Source organism: Panthera pardus, unplaced genomic scaffold, assembly GCF_024362965.1.
Source record: "Panthera pardus isolate Hobbes unplaced genomic scaffold, ASM2436296v1 HiC_scaffold_17, whole genome shotgun sequence".
Classification (NCBI taxonomy): Eukaryota; Metazoa; Chordata; class Mammalia; order Carnivora; family Felidae; genus Panthera; species Panthera pardus.
The window spans coordinates 80,334,176-80,355,180 of NW_026526732.1; the positions used below are offsets into that span (position 1 = coordinate 80,334,176).

The 21,005-nt window shown below is 34.0% G+C and overlaps 1 protein-coding gene and 1 pseudogene across 3 annotated transcripts in view; both read left to right on the top strand.

Moving 5' to 3' along the window:
• The window catches only part of PHIP (pleckstrin homology domain interacting protein), a 138,469-nt gene that overhangs the window by 23,928 nt on the left and 93,536 nt on the right, over positions 1-21,005 (top strand). For all 3 annotated transcript variants that reach the window (XM_019442703.2, XM_019442704.2, XM_019442705.2), the window contains exon 7: positions 9,462-9,622. In XM_019442703.2, coding sequence (XP_019298248.1) covers positions 9,462-9,622 — 161 coding nt within the window. The remainder of the gene's footprint in view (positions 1-9,461; positions 9,623-21,005) is intronic.
• Positions 9,629-20,848, top strand: LOC109263318 (high mobility group protein B1-like; annotated as a pseudogene).

The following is a 21,005-nucleotide window of genomic DNA, read 5'->3' on the forward strand; positions in this document are numbered from 1 at the left end:
CACTTCTTTCTCCTTAATAACCTTTAACTTCCTAATTTGGGGGAAATAGTCCAGAATGCCTTACCATAGCTTACAAAACATTCTGGAGTCTGTGCCCTACCTTCCCATCTCTTCTCTTGACACTTCACCCAGTGTGCTCTGTGTGCTAGCCATACCTACTTCCTTATATAGTTTGAGTGCTATGTTCTTTCCAGCCTCAGACCATTGCACATGCTCTTGCCTCAACCTAGAATATGCTCCCTTCCCACCAACATTCTTTGTTCCACTTTCAGGTCTTAGTTTAAATGTCTGTTTTTCAGAAAAGCCTGACTCACTGATATGCAACCCCTTCCCTCCCCTGCCATATATTTAGGGCCCTCTGCTGTATATTTTAAGGTTTTTCTGAACCTTTTTTTTGTTTTGCTGACACTTCTTGTTATAAGTCCTTGTTTCACGTCTGTCTTCCCTGCTAGACTACAGTCTTCATGAGGGTAAGTACTGTGCGTTTTCTTTCTCCGTTACATCCCTTAGTCCATACTTGGCCCATATAGGTGCTATATAAATGTTTGTTAATTTAAAATTAAATGATTAAAATGTTTGGCATAAAACTATATAGCTTTAAAAAAATGAATTTTTATTAAAATTACTATAAAAACATTTAAAAGTTTTATGGTTGAAATACCATCAGACTAGTTTCCAAGAAAGAAAAGAGGAGGAAGAATAATACAAATCAAGTAATTTTACAATTCTAGTAAATTTGAATCCTTGTAATTGTAATGTCTGTTTTGGGGGTTTGTTTTGTTTGTGCTTATGTACTTGGTTCATGAGATTTTTTTGCTTAACTCTTGGAATCATCTCTTTACTTTCTGTATTTTATTTTAGTATTTATGCTCTCCTTTTTAGAGCTTATTTGTCTTTGTGGTATCTGTTAAATCTTAAAAACGTGGTGTCTTTCATATGGGAGGTACAACTAAACACCAAATTGACTATGTAGAGATTTGGAGGGTAGCTACTGTGCATACTAATTATTTTAGTTAGAGTAGTAAAATAAAGAGAGAAGCTCTCCTGGGTGCTGTGTTGCCCAGGTGATTATTTTACTTTTCTATTCTCTCTTTCCTTTTTCGTGGACCAAAAGCTGTTTACAGGATTGTCCTTGTAATGTTACAGACCCCTTTTACTATAAAACTAAAGTTGGGAATTTTGTTCATTATAGTTAACGGTGATTTATTTGCCTTGTTCTCGTGTTGGTTAGTTGCTAGTTACTGGTGCAGAATGATACAAAGATCAGATGATGATGTAGAAATAAGCCAGTCTGTGTTGAATTATTTTCCAGATTATCTGTGGCCCTCAAATTACGAACATTTGGTTGTTATTCCCTACTAATGTCTATATTAGTAACCTCAGGAGAATTGTGGCAAGCTTATCAATTGTGGCTCTATGGTGAATTAACTGTTAAAAGTTCTTTCTTATAGGATTCCTTCCCAAATAAAATTGAACCTACACTGTCTTTGATATATTTCTCTTTTACTTTAAAATTTTATTGGGAAAGATTTTAGAAACAAAACTTACAAACAAAATTAATGGTGCTTTGTATTATTTTATGGCTTTTGAATCAAACCAGGTGTAAATTCTTTGTAGTCTTATCATTCAATTCATTGTCATATAGACAGTGGTTATTGTCTGTTTTATAGTATACAATTCTGATGCTTCGGTATGCTTAGTCTTAAGGGTTCTTTTTTTATGCTTAAATAAATTTAAATGCTTTGCATCTTTATCCTTGGGCGTGTTTTTCTCAGGTTTTGAATTTAAGTTAATCTCTTCAGACAGTTTAGATTTGTCATATTGCTCTTTTGAGTTCCTTGAGACAGACTGAGCTATACTTTATTTAATTAAAATTAATCAGAATGAATAGAGGAAATAATCAGTAGAGGAAACTTGGAAATCAGAGAACAGTTCAAACAGCAGTCAGTGTCACTGGTTAACTGCTATTACTGCTTTGGCATATTTCCTTTCAGTCATTTTTTTTTTCTAATATTTGTTTACCTAACCACCATGGTAAGAGTGCGCTCTTGGGAGTAGATGCCTGAATTCAACCTTGGACTTCACCTCTGGGAAAGTTAAATTTTATCTTTCAGTTTCCTTGCTGGTAAGGAATATCCCCTTCTTGGAGATAATAGTATCTGCCTTAAAAGACGGGTGAGATTAAATGAGAATCAATGTAAGATGCCTGGCATGTACTAAAGCACTCAGTAAATATTAGCCATTATTTTCCAAACCGTTATTTCATAATAGTGTTCTATAGCCATTTTTCTCCCCACTTTAGTAATTATATTGTATTTTGACATTTACCCACATTATTTGAAGCAGATAAGACTTTCTGTCATTAGATTTTTTTAAAATTTTTTTTAACATTTATTTATTTTTGAGTGTGAAACAGAGTGCAAGTGGGGGAGGGGCAGAGAGAGAGGGAGACACAGAATCTGAAGCAGGCTCCAGGCTCTGAGCTGTCAGCACAGAGCTTGATGTGGGGCTCGAACTTGTGAACCACCAGATCACGACCTGAGTTGAAGTCGGACACTTAACCGACTGAGCCTCCCAGGCACTCCAATCATTGGATTCTTGAAGTCTCTAGCTCTAAGCCTTGGTGACTTTTTCCTCATCACAGCCATTTTCGCAAGGTATTTGATTCCTGGCTTTAGCATAGCTTCTCTTTTAGAGATTCATATAGCTATTTTTTTGTGACCCCATAGTCATATCTTCTTTTCATTAGAACATTTTTGTGGTTCTTTAAAATGAATAAAATTTTATGTAATTTTATGCCTTATCAAATACCTTACACTACACATTTATCTAATGAAAATTTTGAAATCACCAACACACTAATAGGCAACTTTTTGAACTTGCAGGGTGTTTTCTATAGTAATTATTCTGTAAGTGCCTGGTCATGGATATAGCATTATTTTGTTGGGGAAACTAGTTATCATCTAGCAATAAAGCAGTTTGGAATTTGTTTTCATGTGGTCTTGCTTACATGTTTATTACCAGTTTTGTAGTTCACTCAAGTTTAGTTTTATAGGTTTCCAAATTCTTGTTTTATAGTTATGGGTTCCTAATTTTACATTTAGAAAGCCTTTATTAACACAGATAATGGAGGTTAAAATGAAACCTTGGTACTGATTATCCAGAATTCACTCTTTTCTACTTTAATTTAAGAATTGTTTATGTGGTTATTAATTATCAATTATAACTATTTTGCATTTTATTTACAGAAACTCTGGGAGGTTTCCAAGATTTTTGTTTTGTTCTGTTTTTAGGTTTATTTATTTTGAGAGAGGGAGAGAGAATACCAAACAGGTTTTGTGCTGTCAGCACAGATCCTAACACGGGCCTCAATCCAATCCCACAAACCATGAGACCACAACCTAAGTTGAACTCAAGAGTCAGATGTTCAACCAACTGAGCCACCCAGGCACCCCAAAGTGTTTTTTTAACCAGAATCACAGAATAAAATTAGTCAAAATATAGTACAAAAATAAATTTAGTAAAAATCAGTTATTCTTCTTATAAAATACCTTGAGGTTTTTTATCTGAGTACCCCTTTCTCTGTATAAGAAAAGATCCCAGGTTACACTGAGATACCTGCTGAATTACATATTCTGTCTTTCCTTTGCTTCTTCATCTATTGTCATAAAAATTCTCTGGGTTTTGGAATCTACCGCCACATGCTTCTCCTTGCATTCATTATGGCACCAGCAGGACTCTGCTTTCATGAGCTGGCAGAAGTTGCAAACACTAGTTATACTAGTTTAGATTGTTAAAGGAAAACAGTTTTCCTTCACTGGAGTAGACATTGTACAGCATGTTATATTGTTCTTTGTTAAGAAAAAACAACAAAACCCAGAAAAACTAACCTCTGCATTTTTGTTAATTCATAGTAATTAAAATTTTTTACCCAACTCTTTTTTTTAGCAGTTTTACTTTTTTTTTTTTTTTAAGGTTTTTATCATTTATTTTGAGAGAGAGAGGGAGGGAGAAGGAGAGTGAGCATGAGTGGGGGAGGTACAGAAAGAGAGAGAATCCCAAGCAGGCCCCATGCTGTCAGCCCAGTGCCTGATGTGGGTGGGGCTTGATCTTGCAGATCATGACATGAGCCAAAATCAAAGAGTTTGACACTTAACCCACTGAGGCACCCAGCAATGGTTACTTTTGATCTTGGATAATTTATTGCAATTCCACGATGTGTTCTCCATTTTAAAAGTACTTAGCAGAAGGAGAAAAAATTCTAAACATTTTGGAGGGAAATGATAGTATTTCTATTTCAGTTCTTTTTTGTTTGCAGAGATTTTATCATGTATTTTTCCAGTGTCCTCAAAATCATAGCTACTAAGGTTATTGCAGATGCTCTTTCCTGGCAGCTACCCAGTGTTTCCTTACAAAACTTGGTTCAAATAGTACAGATTTGTATACAGATTTCCCAGGAAGTTGGTTCAGATGGTCCAGATTTGTATAGTGAGGAAAATCGTAAGGTTACTTTGATTATGTTTATCTTTTCTTAAAATCATCTGTATTGAAAACTTGGTCCCAGGTATAGGAACAGAGCATCATGTTCCTAGATAGAAAGATGTCAGTTGTTTATCAGGTAATGAAATTATCCTTACATTCCCAACAAATGGATTTTTTTTAACTTATCAGTGATCCTCAAATAGGATAATAATCAAGACTAAGACATTTAAAAATGGATGCATAGTGATAAATAGCCAGATAAATACTAAAACATTATTAGTTACAAAATTAAATTTTTGGTACTGGCATATAAATAGACATGTGGTCAGTGATCTGGCACAGATATACATATGTAAGATAATTTAATCACGATTTTTAATAGAGAGAAGGATTCATAAATGAAAAGTCTGGAACAAATGGTTATTTGGGGTAGAATAAATGTCTTTAGAGACTCACTTCTGTATATACTAAAACTCCAGATAAATTAAGGAGTTAAGTGAGAAATTTAAACCGCAGAGAAGTAAAAGAAAATGTAAGTGGATATTTGTTGTATTATTGGCTGGTTAGGAGAACTCTTCATATTAAATCAGTAGAAGAAATTATTTTAAAAAGGGAAATATACTGAAAATTGTGAAATTGTGAGATGTCAAAGAACTACATAACACGAAAGTCAAGTATATTGTGGAAGATGTTTCTAGAAATATAACTGGAGAAATTGAAATTGAGATAAAATCACTTGCTTAAAGTCCCCATGGTATGAAGTTTGAACATGAGTCTGTCAAACTTAAAGGTTAATCTTACTTCATTAAGGAATATAGCATAGCTGTTAAAATGCTGTTTATGAGGGAAATCTTTGCAAAATTTTAGAAGTGACTGCGTTAGGTGTTAGAATCATGGATTTTTCTTCTTTCATTTGTGCTCTTATTTTCTGCACTGAATACCCATAGTATTATGATTAGAGAAATGAATCAATTCTTCAAAAATAACTAGGTATAAACTGGGGAAAAGTGACCTGTGGGGAGATTTGATTTATCATCCTTATACTTACAGAAGTAATGAACATGAGCCCACAGGTTAGATATGTATGTATTTATATCTAACATTAAAAATTTGTGGGCCTTTTGTTTATCTCTAATAGTTCTGTAGGCTTGTGCACATAGACTTTGTTTCAAAGACTGTTCTGAATGATTTGGTACAGATGGCGGTTTTCACCATTTTGTTTCTTTTCTCTCTTCACACTTTAAGAGACTGATATTTCAAATGTTTAACAGTGATTCTGAATGTTTATTTTATTTGCTGGTCTGTTTACTTAGGAATTTGAGTAATATATGTTTAGTTTTCTCTTTCCCTCCAAATTAAATCCATTTAGCAGAGGAGTTGAAATGAAGAACTATTTAGAGATATTTTGGATATGTAATCAGTTTGACAAATCCTCCATTTTTGTTTTATTCCTTAAGCCTAATTATCTTATTATCTAATAAGATAATTTATTATCTAATAAGATAATTTATTATCTAATAAGATAATTTATTATCTAATAAGATAATAATCTTATTATATATTTATATGTAATTTGTTCATTGAATTTACCAAATATATAGTGATCATCTACTAAGTGCCAGCCATCATTGTCAGCTCTATGGTACAGCTCTAGGTAGCATTGTCAGCTTTTAGGTAATACAAGGACAAAAAAGACAAAAATCTGGCACATATGGAGCTTGTTATATAAGTTGTAGTTTGGGGAGGCAAGAAATAAACATTGAACATAATGAGCTAATAAATGTATACCATCAGCTGATAACTGATGGAAAAAGAACAAATATAGAGCTAAATAAAGGATGACCAGGAGTAGTTGTGGGTTGTGATAGGGAATGAATTGCAATTTTCAATGGACTGATCAGGTTAGGCTTCATTGGGAAGTGACAGAAATCTGAGAAAAGACTTGGAGAAGGTCAAGGCATTAGCTGTATGGGGGGAGTGTATTCTAGCCAAAGGGAACAGCCAGTGCAGAAACCCTCTATTAAGAGCATGCCTCCTGTGTTGGGAGAATGGGGGAGAATAGAGTGGCTGGAGTAAACCAAGTAAAGGGTTTCAAGTAGCAAGTGAAATCAGAGAGGTAATGAGAGACAAGATCATGCATCGCCTTGATAGGCTTGGTGTAGGAATTTGATGTTTATTCTGAATGAAATGAGCATTGTTGTAGTTTTGAATAGGAGTGATATTATAAGGTGACCAGTTAGGTTGCTTTTGAAATTCACTACAGTCTTACTAGAAGAGGTGACATTTTAATTGGCCTTAGAGGGTAAGAAAGAATTTGCCAAGTGAAGGAAGATAGAAATTTGCTTTGGCAGGCTTAATTTAAGAATATTTCCCATCACCATACTTAGGAAAATAAATGTACTTTCAAACCAAGTCCTATATGTTACTTGATTTATAATAATGTCATATAAGGAACTTACTCCTTTGTGACCCCTTATATCTGTTTAACCATGCTCATTTTAAAAATTAATGTTCTAGTTTAATAAAATTTAAGGAGTTTCTATACTCCGAGAGACATTTCCTTATTACTCAGAAATCCAATTAGTCCATTAACAGTTTCTTTAGAAAGTGAATAATTGCCATTTGCCTTTTTGTCATAAAACTACAGATTAAATTGACCATGTGTATGTTATTAACTAAGATTCATTTATATACTTTTTTATTTAAAGGCTCTATACTCAGTTGTGGGAAATATGAGTAAGAATTTCTTTCCTTAGGGTACTTAAGATCAGATAAGGGAGATAGACATTATGCAAATGGTATAGTAAAAGAAAATGTTGAATTCATTGAATGGGAGTCCTAGAAAATCCTTCTCTCTACCTTTGTAAAATTTTTTACCTATTTAATTTGGTCAGGTCTTCAAATTCAGCCTCCTCAGGTTAACTTCAACTATTGAACCATACTTAAATTTTCTTCTCTAACTCCCTGTATCAAGTTTGAACCATCATCTTATTACCTGCTAATTCTACAGACTGTTCTGCATAGGTTATCTTTTAGTTACTGTTGCACAAAGTTTGTAATTTGTCTGAAATCTAAGGACTTGGCTAAAATAGTTAATTGGTAGCCAAGCATAACAAAAGGTAGTGTAGAATATAGTTTTAACTGTAAATATATTTTACTTAAATATATTGTTTCTGATAAGTTTTACTTGAAAAGTTAATTGTAAAGTAGCTTTTTGAAAGAGATATTCTTTTTTTAGCCTCCTAAAATGAAAATAAAGATTTAATCCCAATTTAGAAAGATTCAGTAAAAAAACTATGTTTAAGAGAGCAACAACATTTTCTCTTAGGGCAAGGATTTTTTGCTTAGAAAATACTTCATTAACTCGATTTTTAAATGGTCTTTATAATGAATTTATTTTTACAAATTTTGACATGCATATGCCTGATCATCTTTAAAATAATAGTTTTGATATTGTAATTATCTCCAATAATCATATTTTTATGCCTGAACGGTGTTAAATACCTCAATAAAATTTGTGATTTTGAAAATTTTGTAAATTTTGGTTGGAGGGAATTAAACTACATCTTAGTAACACTGTCAGCATTTGTGTTTTTTGTCATCACTTACTTTCTTATAAAATAGGTAAGTTTGGGATGTCATTGATCTTAGTGTTTGGATAAGATCATTTTGAGTTCTCCTTTATCAGGACATTTGATGTTTGGTGGATTTTGCTGTAAATCAGTTTGAACCAAAGCACTAGAGGATGTCTTTTACCAGGCTATTTCTGTGCATAAGGAAAAATGTGTCAGGTTTATTAGAAAATTAATGAATTACTGTTGTTGTATAAGTAGCTGAAGCCTAAATATGTTAATTCACAACTGTCAAAGCTTATCTAAGATATCCCAGATGTTAAAATAGATTGTAGCATAGAGCTTATGTGCTAACAGCAAAAGGTACACTCTTAGAATATAAAATAATTGATGTAGTAAAAGAACATGTAAATATGTAGTTATTCTTTGACATATCATACAAAGCATTTTTCTACATTTCTCTTCGTAAGTCCCCAAGATTTGTTTTTGCTTTTAAATGGAGTGTGAGCCAAACATTTGTTGTACATAAATAAAATAATACTGATTTTTTTTTTTTATGATACACCAATATACTTGTATTTCATCAACTTTAGGATATAATTGCTAGGCTCTGAATCTAGGTTAAATAGTATTTTGTATGTATATTTAAATTTTCTTTGGGACCAAATTCAAGTAAGAAGCTGCAGTGTTTATCCAAAGTAGATGGCAGTCATAGTCAGAAATAAAAAGTCATATATTAAAATAATTTTAAAAAGTGTATTAAAGGGAATCTGTCGTTGAATAACATCCCTGCAGATTAGTCAGAATGTATTTATTGAGCATTGTCTTTGTCCATAATTATCAGAATAGAAAATACAGTAGTGATTTAGTTAGAAGAGAACATTTTGGGCTGGAGTCAGCACATCAGGCTCTGGGCAGAAGATAAATTTCAGACATATCATGAAAGATGGTTAAAATGGATGAGTTGAAAAATAGAGCTAATAGGTTCTAGAGAGGGAATCATTATGCAGGTGTTTGGCAAGATCCCCAGTTTAATTATTTCTTAAAATAATGCAATATATTATTCCTCACTCTTCATTTATGCAAAGTTTTTGAGTACTAGCCAGAGAATAAAGAAGTCTAAATTTAATGCTAGCTTCATGTCTTTCTTATTTTGTGACTTCAGACAGTCATAAACTGACTTTGCTTGTTTGTAAAATGAGGACAATAGTGCCTGACTTACTTCTGGTGAAATAATGTGTTTTTCTTGACTATTTTAGGGACTTTTAACTAGGAACCATATGCATTAGAAAAAGTGTCTTTATTTTTACCAACATATGAGAAGTTGGAGTATGTGAATTCTTGAAAGATGGTAATTGAGAAAATGAATTTCTGAATTACACTCCTATTTCCCCTTTTTCTTGGTAGCGGATACTTTGTTTTCACGGAAGCTGAATGGGAAATACAGGCTTGAGCGACTTGTTCCAACAGCGGTCTATCAGCACATGAAAATGCATAAGCGAATTCTTGGACACTTGTCATCTGTCTACTGTGTAACTTTTGATAGAACTGGCAGACGGATATTTACTGTAAGTAATTTTTGAAGTATTATCTTAATTCATATAAGGCATTGAAGAAACACTGCTTATAGTTGAACTTGAAATAGAGCTTTTGATTTTTTTCTTTTAATGAAAAACTGAATATTCAGGTAATTTAGCTTACTATAATAAAAGATATTACTTGAAGTTGAACTTGATCCAGGTTTGGAAAGTTCCTAAAGGACATGTTGTAATACAGGCACAGCTATATGATAGTGCTACATTATGGATAAGTGTAATTCTGAGCATTATATCAAATTTGCAGTTTGACATTTTATAAAATGTCATATAATAATCTAAATTGTATACAGGGGCATTTCTAAAGTGTGTTAAGCAAATTAGAAGAGACTATTAAATGTATCTTTTTATATTATCCTTAGCACCTCATTTCTTCAGTGTATCTGATGTTGTGTTTAAAGAGGCTCTTTGGGTTTATTTGCTGTTGTTTCTTTTAGCTTGTTGATGGAGAAAAGCAGCTTTTCAGCTTTAACTTAGAAAATTACTTTTGGAAATATTTTTATTTTTAGTTGCTTTATTGTATCCATTAAGGGTAATAGTTATTACACTGTTCTTATAATTAAATACTACGCTGTGGGCTGAAGGTATGCATTCATTCACAAAGCCCTTAATTTTCTTTGAAGTAAGGAAATAGGAAATGGAAGTTAAAATAGAAATTCCTATCTCTGTCTTTGGAGAGCAGCTGAGAATTTTATACAGTTTGGGACAATTACAGATTCTTCTTTTTTTAATGTTTACTTATTTTAGAGAGCGAGAAGGAGAGAGAGTGAGCATGCAGATGGGGGGAGGGGCAGAAAGAGAGGGAGACACAGAATCCAAAGCAGGCTCCAGGCTCTGAGCTGTCAGCACAGAGCCCGATACGGGGCTCGACACAGGGCTCCATCTCGAGGACTGCGAGATCATGACTGGAGCCGAATTCAGATGCTTAACCAACTGAGCCACCCAGGCACCCCCAGATTCCTCTTTTAAGTAAATGTGCTTGTAAAATAAGATTTACTTATATCTCCTTCTCTACCCATACACCCAGTCATCTGTAAAATGTTTGCTTAAACAGCAGGATGTGGGAAAGGATTTCCATACATATCTTTTCCCTGGTTCTAATCTACTCAGGCATTTTCAGATCATTTCTTAGATTAGTATTCTCTTTCACCTTCTTTTACACCTTTCCCCATTGTTCTCTGTGAAGCAAAATAAAAGCGAAATTTTCTGACAGGTCATTATTTTCAAAGTGGAGAGCCGGTATCTATAAATTTGCCCAAGTGCTTGATATACCTACAACAGTAATTTGCTTTCAAATGGTAATGGGGAATCACATTTAGTTTTTTCAGGTTCAGTATACTAATATTTAAATTCAGTTCTCAAAACAAAGTAAATTTCACATTTGTCATGTTTAAAAGGATTCTTTGAAAAATAGTAATAAGCTGAAATTATGAGAAAGAAGCATTATGTTGTGTTTGTACTTCATTTTGGTGAGTATAAAGTTAATGCCATTGCATTGAGGCTATAAAAATATATAACTTGGGGCGCCTGGATGGCTCAGTTGGTTGAGCATCCGACTTTGGCTCAGGTCATGATTTCACAGTTTGTGGGTTTGAGCCCCACGTCAGGCTCTGTGCTGACTGCTTGCTCAGAGCCTGGAGCCTGCTTCAGATTCTGTATCTCCTTGTCTCTCTGCCCCTCTCACACTCACGCTTTGTCTCACTGTATTTCTCAAAAATAAATAAATGTAAAAAAAATAAAAATAAAAAAAATTAAAAATATATAACTTACTTAATTTTTAATGTTAGTAAAATACCTTGTGGGTATTCTTTCTTTAAAAATGATAGGGTGGTAAGCATTTGTTTTTGTAGTTTATGACGCATTATGTGTATTTTAATTTGATTTAGATACATAATCTAGAATTTTTTTGCAGGAAAATGCAGTGAAATAATGTGCTGATGCTATCTCATGAGTTTGGTATAGTGGTAGGTAAGAAGTTTGGAAGAGCAGCTCTTTGAACTTAAGGGGTAACAAACTACTCCTGTGGGTCAAATCCAGCCTTCTACCTGTTTTTGCAAATAAAATTTTATTCCAACACAAGCATGCTTAGTTGTTTACATGTTGCCTGTGGTTGCTTTTGCACTACCAAATGGCAGAATTGAGTAATTATGACAGAGACTGGCATGTTTGAGTATTTATGGTTACAAAGCCTAAGATAATTAGTGGCCCTGTAGGGAAAAAATCTGCATGCAGCTCCTGTTCTAGATTTGGGGAGAAGGAATGCTGTGTGAAGAAGAAGCTGTTTTTTGGGGCTCCTGAGTGGCTCAGTCAGTGGTTATGCTTCCGACTTCAGCTCAGGTCATGATCTCACGCCTGGTGAATTCAAGCCCCGTGTTGGGCTCTGTGCTGACAGCTCAGAGCCAGCCTGGACCCTGCGTCGGATTCTGTCTCCCTCTCTCTGTGCCCTTCGCCCACTCACAATTCTGTCTCTCTCAAAAATAAACATTTAAAAAAAAAAAAGCTGTTTTTGATTATTTTTCTACAGTTGAGGGCACATACTTAAAGGGAGGAAAATAATGTTTATATTATTTTATATGGTCTTACCAGAGCCTAAAATTGTTGATGTTTTATGTATGTGATATAATTTGCTAGTTGGGCCAAACTCATAGTACTGTCATTTTGTACTGGTGATTTGCAGTAATAGAGTCCAAAATGTTACCATGTGATAAGAAATAAAAGGTATGAGAGTACTCTTATTTAAAATTTCCTTGTATTTTTATAATTCCCACCTCAAGTGGCAATGTGGTACATACATGTTCACTGTTCATATTAACTTCATAAAGTAGGATGGCTGCTCATCCCACTGGAAACACACTAGCCACTGACTGACTTTTGAAAATCAGTCTTGAAAACTGATGGGATAAAGCTTTAGGATAGTAGATCATGATTGACCAATGAGACATTCCTGTGAGAGAGCACACTGTTATTTATTGGAACAACAGTTCAGTAATAGATCAACTCAGTTTTATCTTTTTATGTATTTGGTATCTTAAGACCTTACATATTTATTCCTAAAGTTCTTGTGTAGATGTATTTGAAAGTTTTTGTCCAAGGGACGACAAATTCTCTGGAGTCCTTTCTCAGTAGACATAGCTAGGGACAAAATAGATAGCACTGTGTTTAAGGGTGTCAGCTTTGGCATTAGGGGGTGCTTAGTTTAGCTCACAGCTTTACCACTTCTAGCAGTGTAATTTGGACAGATCACCTCAAAACTTTAATCTCTAGTTTTCTCATCTCTAAAAAAAGGAGGGAGGGGAAATAGACAATAATAATACCAACCCCACAAGATTTTTATATGATTACATGAAATAATGCATGTAATCAGTGTAGAACAAGCTCTACAGTAAGCAATCATTAAGTTTTACCTACTGCTGTCGATTTTATAGATAGATTTAAATTTTATCCATTTCATTTACTTACTAAAATCTTATTTGTAAATTCTATACAAGATCAAAAATGAAATCACTTTAATTGATAAGGGAAATTCTATAATAGGATAATTTACAAATATTTTGTACTAGAATGTTGTAATAGATATTTCCCAGTAGAATAATGAGAAGAACCCAGAGAGGGAGACAGCATTACTATCAAGTCAGACTTGCTTCCTAATTCTCTTAGTTTGTAAGTTGTTTTACTTGGTTTTAGAATCATTTCCTTAAATAATATTTACCAAAGAAAAGCAGAGTTAATGAATTTTCTCAGGAGTAAGCTATTCACTCATAATACACAAAGTATGTTGAGAACCATATACAAATATTCTTCCCTTCCCCTTTATAGAAGAAAAATATATCTCTCTTTTCAAATTAAGGCAGAAGGGCATAAAATATTTCCATAAATGCTGTAGGTTACAGCCAGACACTCTTCCAGACACTTAGTATCTAGAAATGAAAGAGTATCTGTCCCTGGAAAGTTCATCAGTAGTCAACAGACAATATTGATACAATTGATAAGAAACTTGAAAGAGGCTATATAAGATACTGAATTGTCATAGAGGGAGAGGTATCTAATGCAGTGTGTTGTAGAAAATGGTAAGGGAAACACTAGGAGTAACACCTCAGCTGAATTTAGCTGGATATTGCAACTTAGGGAAAGGCATTTATAAACCTTAGAAGAATGTAACAGGCAGTTGTGTATTTTTAGATATGGCAGAGAATAAATATAGATAATCATTTAAGCAAGAGCTGGAGATATTAGTGGGAGACAAAATCATCAACATCCTTTTGATGATGTATGAAGGGGAGTGGGTTTCTTTCCTGAAGGCAAAGGAGAGAAAATGACAGATTTTGACAGAAGAGTGAGTATAATTTCTCTTTTTAACAATCTCTTGGCATTGTAAGGATGGATTGAAAGAAACAGAGTCTATATGGAGAAATTGGTGAAAAGGTTCTGGCATTGATCCATGAAAGAAATCATAAGGCTTGAACAGAGTCACAGTGAAAGTAGGGATGGAATTAACAGATTAAAAATATCTGTAGGATTTAAGAGCTTCATTTGAGTATAGGGAAGAATTCAGTGGGAAGAGTATGGGATCACGTGTTTTTAACTTATGTGACTGGATAGAAAGTCCTATCATTTACTGTGGTAGGGATTTAAGTGAAGTTTGTGAAGGTGGGCATGTTGAATTTGAGATACTTACCCATATAGCCAAATAGAAATGTTCAAGAGGCATTGGGAGCTCAGGAAAAAGATTAAGGCTAGAAGATTCAGCTTGGGAATCATTGAATATGGAAATTGATTGTATTACCTCATATGTATGTAACCTAAGGCTGAAACTTTAACTTTTAAAACAGGTAAAAGAAAAGGAGAGGAGTCAATAATTGAGACTGAGAGCTGCTTAAGAGGCCAGAGAAAAATAAAAGAAATGGTGTCTTAAAAGCCAAGGGATTAATATTTTATGAAAGATGGAAACCTAAAGTAAATTAGAACTGAAAGGCATTTTTTGGTTGTCAAAACCATTAATGACCTTGACAAAAAACAGTTTTAATTTAGTATTAGGAATAGGAGTAAGATTGCAGTGCACTGAAGAGGGACTGGGAATTGAAGAATGGAAGAGACTTAACACAGACTATTCTTCAAAAAGTTTAACAGTTAAAAAAAAAAAATCGTTTTCTGAATGTGGAGTACTATCACTTGAACTGCATACTACTATTGTATTTTTGTGTTATGTTGCAATGAATTTGTTTAGATGTCTCTCTTTTAAGTTATGAACTTAATATCAAAGGTTTTTTTCTTGAACCTTTTTAGATCTTTAATGCCTCAGAGTATCTTGTGCATACATTAAGGGTGGAACAAATGATGAATGAATCAACCAGTCAGAGATACAAAAATGAATAATGTTCTTTCTTGTAAGAAACTTAGAATCTGTTAGGGGAAATCTATATAGATGTCTGTAAGACTGATTCCTTTCTTGTATCCTCCTTTTACACTGGTCTTTTTCTGTACTTTACACTTGCAAAGCCCATTTATGGCTTAGAGCCTTTGTAGTACCTATTCCCTTTGCATTGAATTGTTTTTTCCAAAATATTCCCATGACTAACTCCTTTATTAGCAGTTCTCTGTTCAGACACCACCTTCTTACAGACTTTTTCCTATCTTCCCTCCCATACTTCCAACATTGTCTATTCCATTTAGACACTTTATTATATTTCTCTTAATATAGATATCATTGTCTGAAATTCATATTTTTAAAATTTGAGTTTTATGAGCTACCACGCTGGGGCAAGTGAGAGCCAGATAGGCGCTGGGTGGTGACTGCCACACTGAGGAAAATAATTAAACATGGACAGAGGAGATCCTTAAGAAGCCAAGAGGCAGATGTCCTCATGTGCTTTCTTTATGCAAACTCACTGGGAGGAGCACAAGAAGCACCCAGAGGCTTCAGTCACCTTCTCAAGAGTTTCTAAGAAGTGCTCAGAGAGATGAAGACTGTGTCTGCTAAACAGAAAGAAAAATTAGAAGACATGGCAAAGGTGGGCAAGGCCCATTAAGAAAGAGAAATGAAAATTTATATCCCTTCTAAAGGAGAAACGAAAAAAGAAGTTCAAGGATCTCAGTACACCTGAGAGGCCTCCTTCAGCCCTTTTCTTGTTTTGTTCTGAGTATCACCCCAAAATCAAAGGAGAACATCCCAGTCTCCATTGGTGATGTTGCAGAGAAATTGGGAGAGATGTGGAATAACACTGCTGCAGATGACAAGCAACCTCATGAAAAGAAGGCTGTTAAGCTGAAGGAAAAATATAGAGGACATTGCTGCATAGTGAGCTAAAGGAAAGCCTGATGTGGCCAAAAAAAAAAAAAAAAGTCAAGGCTGAGGAAAGCAGGGAAGAGGAGGAAGATGAAAAGAATGAGAAGGAGTAGGGCAGTTTTTTTCCCCTGATCTATAAAGCATTTAACGCTTGCTGTACACAACTTTTAAAGAAAAAAATTGAAATGTAGGGTTGCATAAAAATTTGTTTTTAAACTGTAGATTGTCTTTTTTTTTATATAGTTAACACAATACCAAATGTGTCTTTAGATAGCCCTGTCCTTGTGGTATTTTCACCAGCCACTAACCTTGCCTGGTACAGTATAGGGGTTGTAAATTGACCTAGAAATTTAAAGCAGGTTCGGAGCACCTGGGTGGCTCAGTTAAGTATCCAACTCTTGGTTTCGACTCAGGTCATGATCTCATGTTTCAAGTTCAAGCCCTGCACTGGGCTCTGCGCTAACAGTGTCAAGCCTGCTTGGGATTCTCTCTCTCTCTCTTTCACTCTCTACCCCTCTCCACTCATGCTCTTACTCTCTCGAAATAAAACTTAAAAAGAAATTTAAAGCAGGTTCTTATTGGTACACAGCAGAAACTAGTTATGCATGGGGATGGTAGCTTTTTTCATCTTTAGTTTTCTTTGGTGCAGCTTATAGGAAATAATTGTTTTGTTGATGGAATACCACTCTAATTGCAAAAAAAAAAAAAAGTTACAGCTGTTTTGTTGACATTGTAAATAATTGTTTTGTTAATGGAATACTACTCTAATTGCAAAAAAAAGTTAACAGCTGTTTTGTTGACATTGTGAATGCTTCTAGGTAAATATAATTTTTTTAATTAAAAAAAGTAAATAGAATTGGGGTTCTGTTCTATTTTCTTAGTAAGCACCATTAGGATAGTCAGGGATTCTATCTTATTAGCATTGACTAAAATAGGAACCCATGAGTCTATACTGATATAAGTAAGTAAATGAATAAATGAGAAAGGAGGAAAAACTCTTACTTAGGTCAAATGTCAACTGATAATTGTAGAAAGAATGATGATTTGGCAACTATCACAGTGGTAGTTGATTCATTTGTGTGTTATTAACAAAAGCTAACTAAGACTAGTAGAGGATCTTGGTTTGAAGATACTGGCTTAATCTTGCAATATGTTCCCACAACATGTTAATCAAAAAGGGGAAATTTCAACTTTACAAGGGAGAAAACTTGAAAATACATGATAAAATTAACTTCACAGGTGGTGAGATGAGTTGACATGGTGTGTTCTCTCAAGTGGTACACTGAAAAATACAGCATTTTATTTGTGGGATTCCTGTCAAGACAGTAATTACCTAGATTCATTCGTGAAGAAACATTAGACTGAGGCTTGAGATCATCCTACAGAACTTAAGGTCTGTATTTGTAAATTTCTGAGGACACAAAACAGAAAGCCTGAGGAAATTTTCTACAATGAAGGAAATTGCAGAGATAATATAACTAAAATATAACATGTGTTGCTATATGGGATCCTGGACCAAAAAGGAAAAGGAAACATTTTCATAATAGTTGACGAAATTTGAATGGGGTCTGTGGATTGGATGGCAGTTATATAAATATGGATTTACCAACTTATGTAGATGAGTATCCCTGTTTTGGAGAAATATAGACTGGGATATTTAGAAGTGACGGGGCATCAAGTCTGCAGCCTGATCTTAAATGGTGCAGGAAAAATCTAATGGTAATGGGTACGTTGATCAATCTGGGTTACGGAGATATGGAAGACATTGGTACTGTTCTTGAAACTCTGTAAGCTTGAAATTAAAAATTATTTTTTTTAAGTGCATGAGAAGTATAGTGGGTATTCAGTAAGTTTGGTAGTAATGGAAAGGAAAGCAAGAGCATAGTAATTTATAGGAAGATAAATTTGTGAAAAACTGTTGGTCAAAGAGATGGAACTAGAACAGTAGACTTGATATAGGAAGATCTAAGGAGGATGGATAGAATAAATAGATGAAGATGAGATGTGTAAAGAGCACTTTATTTTGGCCTATTTCAAAAGAGAGTTAATTAAGTTCACAATGAGCAGATTCTACTTTCATTGTGAAATACTTTATGTTAGGAAACAGAACTGGGTCCTAGAGGTATGTGATAAAGCCTCGTAATAGGAAAAGAGTGACAAATAGGGACCAGTTAGCTTTAGCCTCCCAAATAAATAGAGGGAGGGTTCATAATATTTTCAGTGTTGCAGATTTAGTACGCATATCTTCTTTTTCCATAATAGTACCTAGTATCTTGGGAGCAGGATCGGAGTAAGTGATAATTACATGGATACAGGTTAGTCATTGGTGGTGTAGGTGGATGAGAGAGTGAGAAAATTGGGCGTGTGTTGAAATGATTGACACTGAAGTTTGGGATTATTTGTAAGGGAAATGAAACAGGTCTGTAGTAGATTGGTAGGAAAGAAAATCAATGGCGTCTTTTTTAAAAAAACATTGAACTACATTTAAATTATAAGCAAATTTTAGCTGCCTGAAGAGCAAGGTACTTTTTAGCTTGAATAAGAAAATGATACTGTAGTATACATGACAATATACATGATGTTTTTAACATTTAATTCTGTTCTAAAGACATCAAGAGTGAAATCTGATTCAAATCTGTGTTGTAGCAAGAAAAATTAGAATTCTCTTGATTTCTGCCAAGGAATGTTAGATTTTCCAAGATATTATAGGTTTAAATATCACATAATTTCTTTTTTTATTTCAAAGTAGTAATGTTTGGTTGGTCTGCACAGTTGATGCTCCTCTTAGCACGGAAAAGTTTATAGATCTACTTTTTCCTTTTAAGATAATCTGTAGATGTAACCTGCTGTACTGTTTCCAAATGTGTGTGGTTTTCTGCTTGCAGAAGTCAATCATTCTTTGGCATTTACTGTTCCAACCTGTAAAGGACTTTCTTCATCACTGACTAGTTCACATAATTGTCACTTCCAATCTTCTAGCTTTTAGTTTAAGTAAATACATAAATACAAATTCAGTTAAGCCTTTAAAAGTTGCCTAAAAAAAGCCTTTAAAATTTAAATTTTGGGAGTGCAGACTTTAGGTTCTGCTTTAGTTTCTGCATAGAATTTAAGTGATTCAGAGCCCTATTACTGATTGTTTCATAAAGTTTTCATAACATTAGATAGGACATTTTTTTCTAGATTTTGAGAGTTTTAATACCCAAGTCCATGACAAAGTGGAAAGCCATGTCACAGAGACCTGTGGAGTACCAGAATACCAAAGTCAGATGCGTACCTAACATTGCCTAGGCTTCATTTATGGAGAATGTCGGTATTTTTATTTATCTGAACTTTACCTCTCAAACTTTTTATTTTCATGAAACTTCGAAATTTCCAAGAGGGATTCACAAAATAGAATTTGTTGTTGTTAGGAATTACCTATAGTGTAAGAGATCCAGTTTCATGTTGGAAGGAGAGGTCTTTGCTGCCATTATCTCCATAGTCTAAGAAAAAGAGAAACAGAGAAAGAAAGAAACAATGATTCCTAGGTAAAGTCTGACTCCGTTTTCTTCCTCTATCCTAAGCTACAGAGCATATTGATTATTTTAAAGGCACACAGCTTTATTGTGAGTATGGCTTCCTTGGTGTGGCAGTGGAATATACAAGTTAATAGGGTACTTCAAACTAAGTCCTGTGTTCAGGCAAATCTGTTTTCTTTAAGTCCCATTCTTTCTTACCAGGCCTTTTCATAAATAACATCTACACTGCTGTTTTTCCAAATAAAGATAAGTTGTTGTTGTTTTGTTTTTTCTTCTTTGGCTTTATCTTTGCATTGACAATGATGTCTAAAAAAGTCACTGAAAATTTGGTGTCACATCTTATTTGAGGATTTAAATAAGTGAAGCTGCACATTCTTCTCATTGTAATTTTTTTCAGATTTTTTGAATGCTAGGTTTGACATAAACACAAATGACAACATATTAATGAGCACACTTTTCACAGTAATTATGACAATTTAACATTGAAGAGTGAAAGTAGTGATACACTGCTGTCTTATGTTTGCTTGTCATTAAACACTAGCTTAATATTTAAATTTGACTCAAAAATGAATTCCAAAAAAAGCATTTTCTATTTTGCACCTAGCTCATAGTTTCATAGAGTTTATTGTGGCTAAAAATATTGTGGTAACCAAGTCTTGTCTGCTTAATATTCTTCAGTAGCTACCTCACTGGGTTAAATCCAAACTCCTTAACAGGTATTTAAAACCGTCTATTATCTTACTCAGATAAAACCTTTCCAGCTTCGTTTCTTGTTTCCACTTCTACTTTGTACTCCCAGCTTTTCTCACTTTGCCAATCCCCTGTCCTAAGAGCAACATCTAGATGTTATTGAAAAGAAATGACTACTCTGTTTTCCCCTAGGCATTGGAGCTTTGCTAAAAAAACTGTTAGTTGAAGTTTTTCTAAAATCATGCTATCTAATTTTAGCAGGACATTCCCCTTTTGCTTACAGAGTTTTTCCTTTTTTCTTACTGCTCTTCTTCCACTTTATTTCCAAGCTTTGTTCACTTTTTTTTTCTGGTTCCTTATTTTGTTTCTCCCTTTCCCCATTTTAGGAAATAATCCTCAGATAATTGTATTGTTGCCGAGGTTAAGAATCATCTAATTTCTTTCCAGTTTACTTTAAATTTGCTATTTCTGCCATACCTCTTTCTTCTTCATACATCTTAGAAACCTGTGTAATCCTCGTAGCCAAGGCCAACCACGATGACTATGTTGTTCATCTTGTTCCTTTCACCATTACATAACATTGGTCTTATTTTAATGTCCATAACACTTTTTTAACATTTTAAGACTGTAATGCCCTACTCTTTGGTTTATTATTGACCCAACTAACATTTGAGGTAGGCTTGGGGAAGGAAAGTTTTTCTAATTCTGCTCTACATTTTTTTTTTGTTTTTTTTTTTTAAGAATAATCAGTTTTTAATATATCCTTCCACATTCAATTTAAACATGTGTATAGTGGTTTTAGAAATGTTTTCCCAGGGGCGCCAGGGTGGCTCAATCAGTCAAGCGTCTGACTTTTGCTCAGGTC